General features: G+C 32.1%; 1 protein-coding gene across 2 annotated transcripts in view; it reads left to right on the top strand.

Annotated features, from left to right (window-relative positions):
- Positions 1–20142, top strand: part of LOC118184034 (nudC domain-containing protein 3) — a 42451-nt gene that overhangs the window by 851 nt on the left and 21458 nt on the right. For both annotated transcript variants that reach the window (XM_035353669.2, XM_085820174.1), the window contains exons 3-5: positions 666–744; positions 7408–7534; positions 17629–17731. In XM_035353669.2, coding sequence (XP_035209560.1) covers positions 666–744; positions 7408–7534; positions 17629–17731 — 309 coding nt within the window. The remainder of the gene's footprint in view (positions 1–665; positions 745–7407; positions 7535–17628; positions 17732–20142) is intronic.

Here is a 20142-nt window from a genome sequence, read left to right as displayed (position 1 = left end):
TAAGAATTGCACATACTCGTTATCCATGTACACATCAGTCTATTTTCATTTAAAAAAACATCCTAGAATTGCGCAAATATGGCATTGTGCATTCCCTTGACTTTATCCATGTACACATTGACCTATTTTCACTTAAAAAGTCAAAGAAAATTGACAAAAATCCAATTCTTCTTACTTTTGTAAAAGCACCAAACAGATAAGTGGGCGATTCTGCACTTTACCCAGCACTTGAAGGATTTTTAGTACCTTTACATTAATTTAAACTTCCTCCTCCACCATTTCTTCTATCTTGATCTTGGTTTAATTGTACCATTTATACCATTGTAAAATCGAGAAGGGGAAATCTTTATGCCTACTTTCATAAATTCCACGATGCTCCTTTTTCTTGATGCCTTAAGCACATATTTATCTCCTTAATGTATTAATCTGGCTCTGTGTAAACATATATTATATTATACAGTAATATAATAAATTTTGTAATTTGTTTTTTGTAGATTAATTTGTTTTTTAAGTATCCCAACAATTGCTGCTAACAGAAAAATTTTCCTTTTGCCATTTGATGCCAAAATATTAGGCATATTGAAAGTAAGAGAACAGTGTGCTAGGTTATGCCATTTATCTTAAGTGATCAGGTCTTGAATTAATATTAATGAATTTTTCATTAGGTATTTTGCAAATATATGGAACAAGCAGTACTACAGCAAAAATCTGAATCTCAGTATATGGATAACCCAGTTCCTTTAGGTAATAAAGTGCAATTAATTTAATAGTCATGTAATAAGATTTCAGAATGGATATTGTATTATAAAATTGTTTAGTATAATTTTTTCCCTTAATCTTTTGTTTTAGAGGCAGTTAGCAGTTTTCTAAAAAAAATTTGGTTGATCTTTAGATTATGGTAACTTGGCAATTTTTTGGCGAAAATTTGGCGACTAACTCTCCTACAGCAACCCTCTGTTTTTTTTTTTTCCCGCCGCCATTTTGTCTTCACGAAGTAAAGACATGTTTCTTTTCTTTTTATCTACTGAACACTTCTTCCAACAATTTACATAGCCGAATTACGCTTATGCTAGAAATTTTATCTAACAAAACTGCTTAATCATGACAAATATTCACTGCAAAATTGGGAAAAAGTGCACAATACCATACTCCTTACGCGTTTTTCAAAATAACACATACACATAAACCATGTACACACCGACTTATTTTTACTTAAAAAAACATCCCAGAATTACACAAAAATGGCATTGCGCACACTCTTCACTATATCCATGTACATTGCTTTTTTCTCATAAATTAGAAAAATTTCACGAATATACATGACAATTTTCTGAATCTTTAAACCCGGTAAAAAGAACATATATGAAATTACCTGATCACGAAAAAGTATATACCCTTTTCAAATATAAACATTTCCACATATAAAATAAATAAAATATCCAAAAACTTTTACCTCTAAATCATCTATTATATTATAAACGTCACCAACGAATTCATACTGCAAGCATTACAAATACTTAGTGTCAAATATTTAAATTATTTCCATGCACGTTTACTTCAACTAAAATGTATACCAAATTCCTACAAACATAAAATTCACAAAATAACTATCATTTAATTAAAATATCACTAAACCATGTACACGTCGACTTATTTTTACTTAAAAAAAAAATCCCAGAATTGCACAAAAATGGCATTGCGCACACTCTTCACCATATCCATGTACACTGCTTTTTTCTCATAAATTAGAAAAATTTCACGAAAATGCATGACAATTTTCTGAATCTTTAAACCCGTTCAAAAGAACATATATGAAATTACCTAATAACGAAAAAGTATATACCCTTTCCAAATATGAACATTTCCACGTATAAAATAAATAAAATATCCAAAAACTTTTACCTCTAAATTATCTATTATATTATAAACGTCACCAATGAATTCATACTGCAAACATTACAAATACTTAGTGTCAAATATTTAAATTATTTCCATGCACGTTTACTTCAACTAAAACGTATACCAAATTCCTACAAACATAAAATTCACAAAATAACTATCATTTAATTAAAATATAATTAAATTCAAAAACACTACTTAAAATATAAATAAGCACATACATTAAATTAATAAAAATTAGCTTACAATTCTAATTACTTTAAACTAAATCATTGCTAATAACAATTTTCAATTTTCCCAATAATGCCAAATTACTTTACTTCCATCTTACATTTAGAACAATGCATAAAAGTAATATCCTCAAATAATTAAAAATACTAACTTACCTAATCTTCTTCAGAATCTTGCTTACATGGTGGATACACTTTTATTATGGATTCAATAAAGTTATTGAAAAATTTTTTCTGCGAATTTTTCCTCCACACTTCCTCCGCTAAATAAAAAGCAAAATTCTCTTTATCACAATGCCTCGGAATGGCACTTTTTGTAGCACTCTACGTGCCCTCTGTTGTATTGGTATGTGCACCTGTTTCCGGATCTTTAAAATAATATTTGTGGTTCACAGCAAGATGTTTAAAACCTTCATCTTCCAAACATTCATACGATTTCCAGCAATCTGAAATAATTATAGTACCTGGTAGAATATATTCTTTTATAAAACTTAATAAACAATCTTTACTTCTATCTCGCACAACCTTAAAAAAACATTTATTACTACCCCTTTCAATCCCACCAAACACCCATTTTCCTTCCACTCTCCTACCTCTTCCTTCTCCTTGATACTTCCGCTTCCCAAACTTACTCTCATCAATTTCCACAATAACATTCATACCACCAAGCATACCCATATCATTTTCGCAAAATTCCACGCACACTTCCCAACAAAAAGAATTCCAATCAGCTGCAGTCCTACTGCTAATTTCTAAATCCGAAATCCAATAGTCAACTGGCAATCTATTCACCCAATAATAAGAAATCAATAAAATCTCACCCATACTCAAACAACTTTCAGCAAACCACGTACCCTTCCTTACACTCCGTTTCACAAAATGTCCATTTTCACCAGATTTCTTGCACCGCCATTCAAACTTATCAGTAATATCCTTCCTTTCACACAATCTCATTTCATTCCCATATTTTGGACATTCGTATTATCCACAATTAAACCTACACTCATGCACCATTCAACCAATTCTTTTGAATTATCACACAAACGCATTAAAAATCTAGAATTCACTTTAGACAGCGCCATACAATCCCAAAATTATTCAACCCTACTTCACACAACACACAATGAAGCTTAATACAAAATAATATACAGTCACAGATATTTTTCCAAATTCCCCCCTTTTCCGATTAAAGAACCGTAATTCATCCATTAATATCACATGACATATCCCATGATCTCTCATTTCCCTCACACAAAATAATGCATAATCGGAACTGAGTACTGCTCAGATTATTACCAAAGTCCCAGGTAGTAACCTTTATCGCCTCCAAAATGTCGCCAAACTACCAGTTACCATATTTTAAAGATCAGCCAAAATTTTAACGAGTTCCTCTTTTATTTTGCCATACATATTGTTCTAGTGCTTGTTGTAGTTCTGCAAAAATGCTTAACCCCTTAACTGGTTTGCCCGTACAGTGTACGGGCTACTGATCATTGGGCACATCTGGTTTGCCCGTACGGTGTACAAGCATCAATATTTCCCCCTTTCTTATTTTGATTTGCCTGTATTTTTAATATATTGAAAGAGAGGCTTTAGTATTAGAAGATTTCAATAGATGGCGTAGCTTGTCCATACTATTTAAAATCATTCTAACCAGTTTTTTCTTTTGTTACCGGAAGTTGAAAATATTTTGCATTCTTGGTTCTTGAAAGTTTTGCTACACGGTTTTTTGGTTGTGAATTCAAAGCTCTTTGGTTATGGATGATACAATAGATGATGATACTCTATTATTAGATGCTTCTGATGATTTGGATACAAATTCAGAACTGTCTTATAATGTTCTGGATAATTCTTCAGATGACACGTATAGTGAGATCAGCTTCGATGAAGACTTGACTTCTGCTAGAAATGTTATTGAAATTGATTTAGAAAACCCGCCTCTTCTGTGTCCCAGATTCAATTTTACTGGTGTTCCAGCAGTAAATATACAAATTGATGATACTTCTGATGAACTACAATTTTATAAAGCATTTATTGATTCTTCTTTGATGAATAAAATTGTGGAAGAAACAAACAGATATGCGACACAGTGCATCCAGTCAAGCACTGCAAAAAAATTCTCAAGAAGTAAATTTTGGGAACAAACAACTCAGGAAGAGATGCATATATTTTTTGCTTTGGTTATACTGCAAGGAATTATAAGGAAGCCCGCAGTTGATCAGTACTGGAGTAAGAGACATTCCATGTACACGCCTTTTTTCCCCCAAATAATGACTCATCGTCAATTTCACCTTTTGCAATGATACTTACATTTTTCGGATAATTCAGCATTTGATGCACAAAGTCACAAATGCCCAAAATTAGTGAAATTGTGGCCAGTTTTGAAACATCTGAATGAGAAGTTTCGCTCGACGGTGACACCACAACGTGATGTAACTATAGATGAAAGCCTTATGCTTTTCAAAGGAAGATTAGGGTGGAAGCAGTATATTCCCCTAAAAAGAGCAAGATTTGGAATAAAATGCTTCATGCTGTGCGAATCTACTATTTCTGGTTATGTATGCTCTGTAATAATATACACAGGCAAAAACACGATTCTGAAACCAGAGTTTTCAAATCTATGTATTTCGTCACAAGTTGTTATGACAATGATGCATCCGTTACTGCATAAAGGATATTGTCTTACGATGGATAACTATTATTCCTCGCCAGAATTAGCTGATAAATTAATTTCGTGTCGAACGGATACATATGGCACCCTGAATCTAAAGAGAAAAGAAGTCCCAAAGGAAATGCAAAAGAAAAAACTAAAAAAAAGGAGAAATCATTGCATTTCAGAGAGGAAAAGTTACTGTTATGAAGTGGATGGACAAAAAGAATGTTTCATTACTGTCTACTATTCATAATACTGCAAAGGTAGAAATACAGGTCCGCTCTGAAACGAAACAGAAACCAAAAATTGCTATGGATTACAATAACACAATGGGAGGATTAGACCGCATGGACCAAAATTTGAAAAATTTTGAAGTCATTAGAAAGAGAGGAAAAAAATATTATAGAAAAATTTTTTTCCACATTTTTGATATTGCCGTATGGAACTCATATGTCGTATATTGTAAAAAATGTGGAAAGAAAACTCAGTTACAGTTCAGACTTGATCTTGTTGACAGAATTATCGAGAAATACCATTCTGGGATGACTTGCAAATATGGACGACCTGGTTCTGAGCCTAATCCTTTGAGACTGACTGAGAGACACTTCATAGAAGTTATTGCTCCAACTTAGATTAAATTAGAGAAAAAACTTAGACCTGCCAGACAATGCGTTGTATGCTGTTCCAGGAGGAATGAAAGTGGAAAGAGAATCCGAAAGGAAACATGGTATTTCTGTTCCTGATTGTGATGTAGGACTTTGTCTGACACCGTGTTTTAAATTGTATCACTCAAAAAAGGACTACTCAACAATGGTATTGGAAGTATGAATTTTTAACGTATGGTAAGTTTTCTTTTAGATTCGCAGTTCGTGAGATCTGTATAATAGGCTTCACTGCATAAACTCCGTGATTACAAAAAGCCAACATGTAGGGGCATTTGTGTTACAAAGTTATAAAATAAAAAAATGCTTGAATTTATTATTTATCAAAATTTTTTTAAAAATTCTTTCATTTTCCTTTTATACTAAGTTAGGCCTTTAATTATATGCAATAAAAAAATATGCTTTTTTTTTGGAACATTTCTGGAAATAATTGACCAGTTAAGGGGTTAAGGTGGAATATTTTGAAATGCTGTTAAGTATGTGAAAATTGTTGCTATGCTGTTGACCTTGAAAGTGAAAATTAGTGTTAGAAATTTTAAGCAGTGTGAATTATAGCACTTCTAAAAATCCTTATGTCATTAACTGTGATTTTACACTAGTCAGTGTGTAGTGCAAAGGATTTTCATCAACTTTTTTTATTTACTTTCCCTTGTAAATTCACTTGGATAACAATGTGAATTTTTCTGTTCATAGATTGGAGGAAAAACTAATGGGACTGTATTACTTCTGTTCTGTTCTATTGTAATTTGTTTTAAAATTTTATAGGAGGTTCTAGTTTCAGTTCTTTTTTCCCTTCTGAAAGAAGTATGTTGAGTCATTATGACTTCGTAAAGAGTTACTAATATTTCTAAATTAATTTTTTTGGTACTTGCATGTTATACCGTCGACTGACCAAGTAACTTGATTTAGTACAAATTAGGGACGACTTCCTTTAGAATTCTGCAGCAATGGTTGCTGAAATTTCCACCAATGGTTGACGAAATAAGTACTTTTTTTACTATTAGTTGCAGAAAAGTCATGAGATTGTTTAGAACTTGCCATTTTGATAAGAAAAAATTTTTATGAAGATAGCAAAAACTATATTTTGGAAATATTACAAAAAAATTATTTTTAGTTCATGTCATTATTTATTTAATGTTTTTAAAGTTAAGGTATAGTTACAAAAAGTATTTTTCAAATTAGGGACGACTTCCTTTAGAATTCTGCAGCAATGGTTGCTGAAATTTCCACCAACGGTTGACGAAATAAGTACTTTTTTTACTACTATAAGTTGCAGAAAGGTCATGAGATCATTAGAACTTGCCATTTTGATAAGACAAATTTTTTATGAAGATAGCAAAAACTATATGTTGGAAATATTACAAAAAATTATTTTTAGTTCATGTCATTATTTATTTAATGTTTTTAAAGTTAAGATATAGTAACAAAAAGTATTTTTAGTTGATTTGATTTTTAAATTAGTTTTGAGCTGTTAGTCTTGCTTTAAAATATCATAGGTATAATTTTTAGTTAAGAATAAAAATTTAAGGACTTTTCACCAAATATTTATTTTGCAACGGTTCAAAATCATTCTACACCCCTCCTCTCAACTGAAGCATAATTTTAATGCAAAGATACATAGTGTTATTATTTTTTTTTTGCTTCAGCATAATTTTTTTTTCCTAGCTAACAAACAGTGGAAAGCCTCTTCTGTGACCAGTATTTCCCATTTCTCTGATGTCATTTGATAATAAAAATTTCTTATTTTTGACTTAAAACTTTTGCTGTGTTATAGTCTTATTAACTGCAAATTTTCTTGTTGATATCTGAGAGGCTCTAAAGATTTTAGATTGGCAGATTCTCGGTCATCTACTATGTTTTAATTGTATGTTTTATTATTATTTTAAATGTAAAATTCTTTGATGTTTTTAGGTTGCAATGTTTTTATTAATTTTGAATATATATATATATATATTTCTTCTAGATTATGTTGCTGAAGAAACAGTTGTTACTACATCTGAAAATGAGAAGCAGAACTCGGCTGCTATTGAATCAATATCAAGTAATATGAAGGAAGAAAAGAATGAAAATAAAAGACTTGATGACCAATCGTATGGCACTGCAGTCAGTTTTGACATACTGGTTTAATTTAAAACATGAATGATTGATTTTTAGTTTTATTAATAAGTATTTTAAGTCGGGTCACAGGTCAACATAGTTCTAAAATGAACTATTTTAAAATTGTTTTGGGCCTCAGTTCAACTCATAAGCATCCATTAAAAAACAATAATGTTTAAATTTGGATGTTGTTTGATGTTAAAAATTAAAAATGTTTGGTTCATTAGCCATTTATAATCCTTATGTCATGACAAGTGTTGCAACTGCACAAAATACAAGGATTTTTATCTTTCTTTCGGCCCCATACATAGCTAGTTCTGACACTATTGCTAATAGAACAATGTGTAAGTACACAAAATTGGAAACAATAATAGTATATAAATCTGTGAATGTAAAAGTAAGATAATGACAAAATGGGAACATTTTAAATTTTTGAAGTAAGCACATGAACAGTTAGATTTATAAGTAAATTGGAAATGTGTGAGTGTTGAAGCCAGTATCATATAACAGTAAGCAAAAACAAAAATTCCAGTAAGTTATTCAATTTTAAGGATTTTTATTTGAGGTACTTTTCCGTTTCGCCGGTGCAAATCTCGCCAAGCAGACTTTATTGGCGACACAGTATACACATAAAAAATTTTAACTTCTAAGAATTTTTTATTTTGAAAGCATAAACATTTTAATATTGTTTAAAATTTTGTAAAAAGACATTAATTAAATTTAATATGCTTTCATGGTACAAAACATCCTGATTTGTCGGTTCATATCACGTGACCCCAAGTGATTTCATCTCACGCAAGCTACGCTACAAAATTCTAATTCTCTCAGTAATTATCTACATTAATTTCAAGTTAAATCTTAATATGGAATACATACAAGTTTAAATGCAAGAATTATTTCAATTTATATGAATAGCTTAATCAGAGACTATGTAAAACCGCCGTGCTTTACTTCGCTAGGGCATTCGCATTAGAATTGATGAATTTAACCCTTGACTTTGTCTTTTCTATATTTTTGCTTTCGGGTGAGCGGTGAGATTGCATCTTAATTGACTTAATTACCGTGAATGGCCTTAGGGCATAAAATTGAACTATGTGGTAAAAATTCTATGTAATTGTATGCTAGTATTGAAAGAAACAATCAATCTGATAAGAAATGGCTGCGACTTGTTTTGAAAATGAGGCGTAAAAGGTTACCAGCGAGGATATTCCGTTTGGCATTGGTTGTACCACTTTGGCGACTTTATTGCCTGCATTGGCAAAATGGAAAAGTACCCACTTTGATTATATACATCCCCCCCTAAAATGTTAGCAACTAATTTTTTTTGCCAAGCTAAGACTCAAAGACAATAGCTGTTTTTAAAAATGGTAGCATTCTGAGAATTACCTGTGATTAACAAAATTAAAGACAACAAACATCCACAATAAAACATGTAACATTCTTTCTTTTCACTGTTCTGGTCATGTACACAGTGATCTATTTTCACTCAAAAAAAAAAAAAAAAAAAACATCAGAGAACTGCACAAATTGGCATTGTCCGTGTACGTATTTGAAATTGTCATGTACAAAGTGCTTAAGAAAAATTTGCTTAAAAAATTGCTATTTTTGCTTTAAAAGAAAAAAAAAAAAAAAAAAAAAAAAATACGAATTTGTCATTGCCCATGCTGTTGTTTTCTCATGTACACAGCAATTTTTTTTTTTTTGCTTAAAATGAAGTCAGAGAATTGCATAAATTTTCATCCATAAAATTTTGATCATTTATAAAGTACTTCATGGAATGTGAATTCTTGCATTATCTCCTATTGGGCAAAATGCTTTCTGAAAAAATACAATGTTTTCTTTTTGGTCAGCGAGCAAATCCCAAAATCCCATATGAATCTTTACAAGGAAAAGTATGAAATCAGTATAACAAAAATAAACTTTAAAGATTGGTGCCCATCTGCTGTGCACTAGACCTGGTTGCCGTATGAATATATTTTGGCAACATCATGAGTTGCCCATTTTAGTGTCATAGCACATTGCCTCATGAATACTTTTAAAGGGTGTATGGATAATCAGAAACTACCAGTTTTAATTTTAGAGGCTACCACAAATTATAGTTTTTCAAATTTGTGAAGTTTTTATCATGCACATTCGTTGCATGTACTTGTGTATGAGTTTATTTGACAGTTGTAAGAATATGGTAAAAAAGGGGGGGAATCTGTATAAATTTCATTACATTTTGACTAAGAGAATTTTGGTCTGACTTAAAGATGATGATGATTGAACTAGTGATCTTTTCCTTCAGTATTAGGCAATCATCAACTTTCACAGGTAATCTTTATTTAAGCATTATTCATAGAATAATAATAAACAGAAACCAATGCAAATGTGGAGATCAGGACATCCATGTTTAATAACATCAAGTGTATATTTTAAATATTTACAGCATTATAGTTGGTGGGAGGAAAAAGTGGCAGCAAATGGCATGGTACTAACATAATTTTTCTTCACCAGATATATAAAGGAAAACTGTGTTAGTGTAATCAATCAGAAATGAGAGTTTTTTTCCCTTCCTTAAATAGGGGATATGCACTTTATTGAGTCATAAAGGTTTTGTTTAAATACTTTTAGATAAATGATTTTACTTTCGTTTTTGCTGTAATGTAAATATGATTCATGAATGATAGACTTCAGAAAGATTTATTAGAAGATTCAGAAAGATGTATTAGAAGCATTTTAGTATTTTTAGAGCAGAAAGAAAAACTAACCAAATTATAAAGTAGACTTTAACAGTATTACAAATTAAAGTTAATATATTATTTTTTATATAAATATATATACAATCAAAAGTTAATTCGGACACCCATAATCCGGACCTCAAAGCTAAAAACTTTCTGCGCATGTGCCGTGTTGACACATGCGCATAAGACCTCTTTCGACTTCGCATTTGCGTGTGCGCAAGCGCAGAATACGTTTTCGCGTGCTCGTTTTATGTATAACGGATGGTATAAGCTAAAATTATCTAATTATCTATTTCAGTTAATGTTGATGATTGTGTTGTTCATTAATTTTCGAATTGGATCTGGCTTATTATTTTTTGCAGACTGTAAGAGCAATACTATAAAAGTAAACTAGAACTTTCGATTATGTCAAATAGAATTTCCGATTCTGGAGCTCCCAAAGGATCTTACAAAACGAAAGTCTGTTTCGATGTCCATCAAACAAAAAGTGGAATTGCTGCAAATTTTTCATGTCTTTATCCATTTTTTAGGTTAGTGAAAACGAAAAAATTTCGATTGACAAGTTAGTCGGTATTCTCAGCACAGCAATTACGGGACTTGAACAGCGGAACTTTGTAACTGAACAAGAAATTATGTCTGTTTATAGAATTAAGGAGAAAGTATTATCACATAAAACGAAACAACTTACATTGAAAGAAATTTTTAATAAAAGTAAACAAATAAATATTAAGCTTTTTTTTTTTTTGTAAATTTTGATACCCTTTAGATCATAATTGTTCTTTATTTCATAAATTACGGTTTCATATTTTTAATTGTAGAATTTCTGCATGCCATCTTACGCGATTTAAACTGATGATCTATAATCCGGAATCGCTGAAGTCCCGACGAGTCCGGATTAACGACTTTTGACTGTACTGTGTGCATAAATGTGCATTTATTTAATCATTATTTTTACAATCTTTGCTAGTAGACACATACTTATAGTTACAAAAATATTTTAAATGATTCAAATATTCTTATTTAGGTCTTATATTATTCAGATTTGCATTTTTTAATTTGGAAAATCAAATTTGTAAATATTGTGACATCAATTTTTTATGTGGTTTCTCGTAGTAAAAATTTATACTCATTATAAAAAAATAAAGCAGAAAATATTTGACTCCTTTGCAACAAAAATTGATAGAGATATTTAATTTCAAAATTTGGAATATTGTTGTTTCCTTCACCTTGCCTTATGGCAATAAAATAAGGTCAGTCAAAAAGTAAATTAGACTAATTCTAGATTGAATTTTTCCCTATTATGTTAGAGATATTCCTTTCTGATTTAATTGTGTGTTGTAATTTAATTTGTAATTTTGTAGTATTTGGTATCTAAAAGCATTTTTACACAAGTAATTTATAAATTTTTAAATGCTAAAAATACATTAATAATATTCACATACAGTTTTATTATTTTAATATCATAAGGTAATAGTCACATAAAAAATTCAGTGGAAGTCTTCACTTTTAATTTATGCAATAATGGTGCATTGGCAGGCCATGAGTGAAGTAGTCCTCTGTTTTATAAAACAGGAATTCTCCAAGATTCTGTACAGAAGATCTTTTGCAAAAATTTGTATTGATGAAACTGTTTCATAACAATGTTGTCACTTAATCTATTAATAAAAGAGCCTTTCCAGTGGTAGCATGTTTAAGACTACTAAATAATATTAGTTCAACTCAGGCAAATGAGTTGGCTGCTTAGTGGGTTATGGTTTTCCCATGTGTAATATGAATATGAGCCAGATTCCCTTAGAAGTCCTCCATGAAGGCATCTCTCCACATAAGCAGATACCCTTTGTGTGCTGCTTGAATAATCCTTAGAGCTTCTTGTGGACAGGTGGGAGGGCTGCTTCTCACAAACAAACAAACCCTTTGTCAGATTCATCTAACTTATTAACATTATGAATCTTTTTCTAAAATATTGTTTCATTTTTACTTATGTACAGATTTAAATACTTTAGTCTTCAATTTATATATGGCCAATGAGCATAATCTGAAATTTTATATACATCAGTCAATGTTTATCGACAGAAGTGACACTTTTTGTGTTTTATTTTTTGAAAACAATGTAAATTTTTACTCAGTGTTGCTCAACATGAATATTTTCCTTATTTAAAGCATTCTTCTAACTGGAAGTGTATATTTAATGGCCTACAGTTTTGAAATAAAGGCTGCATGATGAGTACTTTTATGGACAAGTTATATCTAATTTAAAGACCTTGGGGTCTTTAAATTAGATGAAATGCTTTTACTTTTGAGAGAAAATTTTTTTATATTTTATGCCATCTGTAGAATTCGCATAGTTTTCTATCCTTTCTTTCCCTCATTGACTGCTTTATTATAGCATGAGCAAATCTTTGAGTCTCATAATTTAGTCATTGCCAGTTTCAACAGCTTGCTTCATATCTTCAACATAGGAAAAATCAGATTCACATATTTTCATAATTGTGTTTGCTTTTGTAGGTTCCTAATCATATATAAAATTTTATTGGTAAAATAGATTGTCCTTTGTTGCTGCTACTGCACTTATTCTGATATTCTAATTTTTACTAAAATCTAAGATTATTTGTTTAAATTTCTAATTGCATGCCAATGCATCAACTTTTGTCTTTTTTTGATAGAATATGCTGCAAAATTGGTGTCTTCAGCTTAAACTATGATGTACAGGGTTTGTCCCTAAAGTAATGAGACTGGGTCTGCAAAGGCTCTTTGTCAGTCAGCTGCCATAACCTCTTTCACTATATTCCAAATTCACGGCATTGGATGGCGCGAACATCTTCAAAGTGGTGACCTTTCGGTTTTCTCTTGAGCTTTTAGAACAGGAAAGTGTCCGCCAGGCTCACATCAGGACTGTAAAATGACTGCAGCAAGGATGCAAGCCCCATCTGGGCCAGCTAGGCGGTTACAGCGAAGGCTGTGTGGACTGGAGTATTGACATGGTGGAGCATCCAGCAATCAGCAATCTTCAGTTGTTTCCATTTGATGGTTGTGCGCAGGCATCCAAAGATTTTTTTATAGAAAACGGCATTGAAGGTGTATCCCAGAGGTACAGATTTTTCATGAACCATTTCATGCTTGTCAAAAAAAAAAAAAAAAAAGGGCAATGAACATTGCCTTTAAATTGGATTTCAACATTCTCATTTGCTTGGAGCTTGGGGGATTCAAGCTGTGGCTTTCCGAACATTGGTGCTTGGTTTTGGGGTTATACTGGAATACCCATGGTTCATTGCCTGTTATTATGTTGTCTAAAAAATCCGATTCACTTTCTAACTGCTCCAGCATATTAACGGGAAACGTCAACTCCTCGTTGTTTTTGTTCATCACTCAACACTTTTGGAACCAATTTCATACCAAACTTCTGCATGTTCAAATTTTGACAAATAATTTTGGGAGCCATTGTTTTGCACATGTTGAGGTCTTCGGTGATTAATCTTACGCTCAAACAATGCTTGGAGTCCAAGAGATTTTTAACTTTTCACATTTTCATAAAAAAACCACTCACTGAAAGACATCCAGATCACTCCATGTCTTCAATGGTCTCCCGTCCATTCTTGAACTCACTGAACCACTGGAAAACTTGGCCCTTGATCTTGATAGGGCATCATATTTGTAAGCAAGGCAAGCATCTCAGAAGCAGTTTTGCTCATGTGAAAGCAAAGTTTAAGCTCATAGCACTGCTTCAGCGAATGCTCCATTTTTCATTCTTTCTGCCATTACAAAAACTGAAAAACAGCTTTGCTACATGTGATCCTCACTTTGTCAGAGCTTAAAAGAGACTGATACCTGGTGCATTACTTAACTTAGCGCCCCCATAACAAATCCCGCTACTGAGTAGCATGCTGCTGGCTACTGGAGCATCACGGGGCAGCCAGTCTCATGCAATTTCAGACAAACCCTGTATTGCTGCTAACTGCCATTTGATTGGTTCAAAACAAAGCCTGCAGTCAACAGGAAGATTGTATAGGCTTAGTTTAATTGGTTATGGCTAAGCATTCTAGGGCTTTCTACCTGTGAGAAGGGATGCCTTTCTGAAAGACTTTAAAGGGAGACTGGCCCATGTTTATGTAACACATGAAGAAACCTTCTTGCAGCCAGCCTGTTTCAACATTAGGAATAGAAATGGAGACAAACTACCTTTAATTGATATTTTACATGTTCTGATATATAGCATATTCTCGGTATGTTGCTATTTAGCTGAACATAAGATCCTTAACTTCTTGTAAATGTAATCAGCATTAATATTTAACTATTTGAGCATTTTAAGAACAATATGTTGTTTTTGTGCAATTAATTTATCTTCTTTATGTTTTCATTTGTAACTGATTGTTACTGTGCTGACATTTGGCAAAGCTGAATATCGCAAATTTATCACTCAAATCAATCATTTTGTCACATTAAAAAAAAATGTGATTTAAAAGCAATAAACTCCCTTCTTAATAATTTTGATCATTTTATGTCCATTTGCAGCTGTGTTGTAATTATATTTCTAATAAATTATGTTTCATTCTGATAAAAAATTATTTTTAATGATGTTTTATGTTTTTAAATTTTTAATACTTTTCAATTTTTTAAAATTTTTAAAGATAAATTCTTTTTTAAAGTGTTGGACTGTAATTTGAAGTCTTCAGACTGTTTTCTTAATCTTTTTATTTCTGGATTAAATTTATATTTTAACTGATGTGTAAATATTGTATTTAATGAAACAATGTTTTCAATTAGCATCTGAATATAACGAACTGAGAAATTTCAAAAGGTTTCTACGATTATGACTACATTGCTGTAAAATAAGCCTTGCACATATTTTTGTAACTTGAAGCTGAAAATATTTACATCTATTGGAAGTACAAATAAGTATTCACTGTTTAAAAAACAATGGCACCACCTGTAAGTTGTGGTTTAAATTATCTGATGTAAGGATCGGAAGGTTGGACATCTGCTGATAACATAACCTTGAAATAGTAGTGATTCTGTATCAGCATCATATTTCTTTTTGTACAAAAATGTCGAGTTTTGAGCCGAACGAGCATCATTTGCGGGAACTTTTGATTTACTTGAATTTGAAGAAATCTGCAGCTGAGGCACAGCAGTTGCTTATAGAAGCATATGATAAGGCGACCGTAAGTGAGAGAAGTTGTCATAAGTAGTTTCAAAAGTTTACGAACAGTTAATTTGATGTTGAAATGGAGCAGAAGAATGAAATGTAATTGGAAGACGTGGTAATTGGAAGCACTGTTGGATGAAGATTCATGCTAAATGCAAGTAGAACTTGCACTTACGTTGGGAGTGACTCAACAAGCATGATTGAAAAGCAAGGAAATTTGGTTCCATATGAGCTGAAGTTGAGAAACATTGAACAGCAATTTTTTACATGTGAAATGCTGCTTGTCAGGCATAAATAAAAGGATTTTTTTGCATCGTATGGTCACTGGTGATGAAAAATGGATCCACAGTGATACCCAAAAGAAGAAATCATGGGGAACACTTGGCCAAGCTTTAACATTGACAGGCAAGCCGAATATTCATGGGAAAAAAAAAGTCCTCTTGAGTGTGTGGTGGGATCAACTAAGTTTCATGTATTATGAGTTGCTTAAACCAAACAAAATTGTTATTGGGGCTTTCTACCAAACACAGTTGATGAGACTGAGCCAAACACTCAAAGAAAAATTTACCCTCTACTACTCCAGACATGACAACACTATTCCCATGCATGATGTCGCTCATCAGCAGCTTGCAGTGCTGGTCAAAACCTACTCAGAAACACTCAAATGAGAAGTTTTCCCTCTCCAACTGTATTTACCAGACATTACTGCTTCTGATTATTACTTGTTTCAATTGATGATACATGGCCTTTCTGAGCAGCATTTCACATCATATGAAGATACCAAAAATTGGATTGATTTGTAGATAGCCTCGAAAGATGAAGACTTCTTCCAATGCAGTATCCATATGCTGCCAGGAGGATGGAAAAAAGAAGTGATTAGTGATGAACAATACTTTGAATAAAATGTAACATACCATTCTTTCACTACAAATGCCCAATTTTTGATAAAAAATAGCTAAAACGATATTGAAATGAACCTATAAAGTTCTCATGAGCTTTTGCCATATTCATTTAACCAAAAATCTATCATCAAAGTGAGGAAAGTAAGATATATCACTACATGATTTTTTATTACTATGCTCTCTGTTAAAGTTTCTTATGAAACAAAATTTTATGTATCACTTAATTTTAAAGTTTTAAAAAAAGCATGTAAACTGTCAGGATATCTCATTGTTTTCATCATTTCATACTTATAGTTAGATTTATGCAGTGTGAGACAGAATACCAGTTCTTCAGGCAAACTGATGCCGTAGTGGAAAAATCTGAAGAATTTGGTCACTTTCCTCTCTTTATGTAGATCAACTGCATACTAAGTATTATAAATGTGAAAAAGTTTCATTTAATCTTTTTTTAAGCAAAAATTATGGAGTTAGGGGGGAAAGACACAATTGGTCATTAAACAAAATACAAAATTAACTTATTTTGGGAAAACAGAATAAGGAGATTATTTTTATTTGACTAACTTCCGTGCTAAAAAATAATACTTTTCTCGAAGGAAAAAATTTACACTTAAAAGAATCAGGATGTACATTAAGAGCTAAGCAGTAGTAATTAACTGCAGTTATACTATATATAGTTAGTACTTGGTTCCTTACATGATGAGGGTAGACAAGCCACCATGACTTTTGCTGTTTTTAGAGAAAAAATGGCACCACTGAAGGTCACCATTGATATTACTAACCAAGATTTCAGGAGTAAACAAACCCATGTATACTGTCTATACAACACATACTTACTTTTCTATTAATGTATATATTTGCTAGATAAGTAATGATATTATTAATATGCTGTGTAGTCATGACAATTAAATGTATAAATGTTGTGAATTAAATGAAGTAAATATGTGTAGTATATTTGTATTGCCTTGTAGTAAGCTGTTAAATATGGGGCACACCTATTCATTATATTCGTCTAAATTAATTAAAAATTTCTTCTTCAGTATGCTATACTTTTTTATCCTATTAAATTATTTAAACAAATGAAAAAATAAAAAAATCACAAATAAATTGACCCCAAAAGAACAAATGATTCCAATATTTTAGAATTTATCATAACTGAAGTGTAGATAATTAAAGTTCGACATTAATGTTTTATATTAAAGAAACAACTGATATTTTTTATATTAGATGTTTTTATAAGTTATGTGCTTTATTAGAAATAAGCTTTATTGAATTTTTGAATTATATATACAGTATTTATTATTTCTTCTGTATCCATTTAGTGATCCCAAGATACCCTTGATGGATCCAGATTGCTATAATGGGGCTCATTATGAGGGGTACTCATGGGCACAAACCTTGAGAGATATTGATGTTCGAGTAAAAGTAAGCATATGAAAATTTTCTTGTGTGAAGATTTTAAAGCATAGATTTGGTTTAATAATACTTTTGCCATGACTGTGATTTAATGTATCTGAAATTATGAAAGAAAGTTTTGAGAAGTAAGCCAAAATTTAAATCTATGTATTAATCACAAGCCTCGTAGCCTATTATATTTTAGCATTTTTAATATATTAATTAAATCCATGAATGAGTTTGATTATGAATCAAAGATTGCAATTAAAATAAGTGTAATTAAATTATATGTTTATTAGGAACATGTAATTATAATTACAGTATTTCTGATCGCAAGGTACACGATTACAATATGATTACCTACTAGCATTTATGATTATACTGTAATTAAAATTATAATGTAATTTAATTACATAATAGGAAAAATAATTGCCAATGACAGTTGCAATAACATAGATATAATCATGATTATGCTTAAAAAATAACAATAGAATCCAGTTTTTCAGGTGTTAAACTGGTTGCCATTTTTTTGGATAACAAATTATTGACTAATAGAAAAGAGTGATCCCTATTAGAGAAATGTTACTATTTTCTGACTGCAATCACGTTGCTTCTGTGTGTATTCTAGTTGTAGCTATAAATTATGAACTAGTTATTTATTAAATGTTATATATTGTTATAAAATGTAAAGGCGCGGTGAGATAACCTCCCCACACAGCAGGTTTAGGGTTGCCATAAAATGCCAAGGGAAGGCAGAGTGTCCACATTTGGCAAGAAATTGCCCATTTGGCGACAAAATTGGTGATATACTGTGGACGGTTGGAGAACCTTCTGGAATGAATTCTTACCGGTTTAGCTCAGAATGTTCTTGAACACAAGCCGAAAACCCTGCTGGTCCGCAGTCAGTCAGAGTGCCTCGTATAGAGTGAAAGTCAGAGTGTGCCTCGTCTAGAGTGGGAGATAGTGTGTCTCATGTAGTTAGTCTGTGTGGAGTCGATCGAGTTGACAGCCGGGCAGCAAGTGCCGAGTGGGTCGTCGAGTGCACCGAAGGAGTCTCTTAGTGTATCGTGGTTAGTGCATCATCGAGATAGTGCACTGAACTCCGCGAACGACTGAATCGAAGAGTCGGGAGCTGTGCTCTGTGTGTCATTGAGTGCATCGCGAGTTGTGTCATAGAGAGTCTCGAGAGTATGCGGAGTTCCGAGAACGACCGAGCAGAATCGGGAGCTGTACTCTGGTACTTTGCAGTGAAGCTGTCTCCACCATTATTGTCTGACACTGTGAAGGCTGTGTGGCTGATTGTTTCAGCGTGTGTATAGTAGATCTTCGATGACTGTAAAAAGTGACTTTGGAGCTGTCCTGATTAATATTGGCTAAATAAAGTGTGTTTCGATACTTCATCATGAAGTGTCATTGTTATTCACTGCAAATCCATACGAACCCCGTACGAACGTGAAGGAAGAAAATAATGTAACAACAGGTGTCAGAAAAGAAAAACACAACAATTGGTGTCAGAAGTGGGATTTGCAAGTGAATGCCAGTGACCTGCCTGAAGGAAAAAAGCCATGGCGGAGGAAACGAAGACTTTGATGGACTTCTTAGCCGAGATGAGGGCTGAGATGAAAGCCGGACAGGAAGAGATAAAAGCTGAAATGAAAGCTGGATATCAAGAGATGAGAGCTGAAATGAAAGCCAGATATCAAGAGATGAAGGCTGAGTTAAAAGCCGGTCTGGAAGAGATCAAAGCCGGACTGAAGGAGATGAAAGCCACACTGGAGGAGAAGAACGCCGGACGAGAAAAAATAAATGTCGGCCAAGAAAAAGTGCGAAAGCAACTCCCACAGATGAAAGTGGAGCCTACAGAAAAAACTAGAGCCATAAAAGATGATGTGGCCCAATATTTTAAATACGATAAAAATAGTTTTATTTAGTTTTAAAGCTGTTTTTCTTGTTCTTGTGTATTATAAATACGTGAATAATAATTGGGTTTTAAAAAATTAACTTCCAAAATAATCTTAGAGTTAAAATTAAGATAAATGAAAATAATAAAAAAATAAACATCATGCCTTTAAGTTTCATTGCATCTCTAATACACAATGCTTATTTTATTTCTTTACACTTTGAACGAAATACATTCATGTGTTCTTGGCACAGAATGTTTTCACATTTTAAACATTGCATTCACGTTCTTCTGTCCTTGGCGCTAGGGCAATTTATCACATCTTTGATACTTAGTTGTTTCGAATTTCATGTATTTGTTTTAATTCTTCGTCAAAACTGCTTTTGTTTTGCATGCAGTACATCAGTTTCTTGGTAAAGTATTAATCTCTGATCTTTGTTCAATACTTTTTTCATTAATTGTAATGCCAAGTCCTTCAAAAACAGATTTCTGTTTCTGGTTGGTGGATTAGCAGTTGAATGTAATATAATTCAAGCATTTA

The sequence above is a fragment of the Stegodyphus dumicola genome, chromosome 7, assembly GCF_044657685.1.
Source record: "Stegodyphus dumicola isolate Sdum_Otavi_A_Nest chromosome 7, ASM4465768v1".
Lineage (NCBI taxonomy): Eukaryota > Metazoa > Arthropoda > Arachnida > Araneae > Eresidae > Stegodyphus > Stegodyphus dumicola.
The sequence above is the reverse complement of the archived record's forward strand: the minus strand, read 5'-3'. Positions and strand labels throughout refer to the sequence as shown.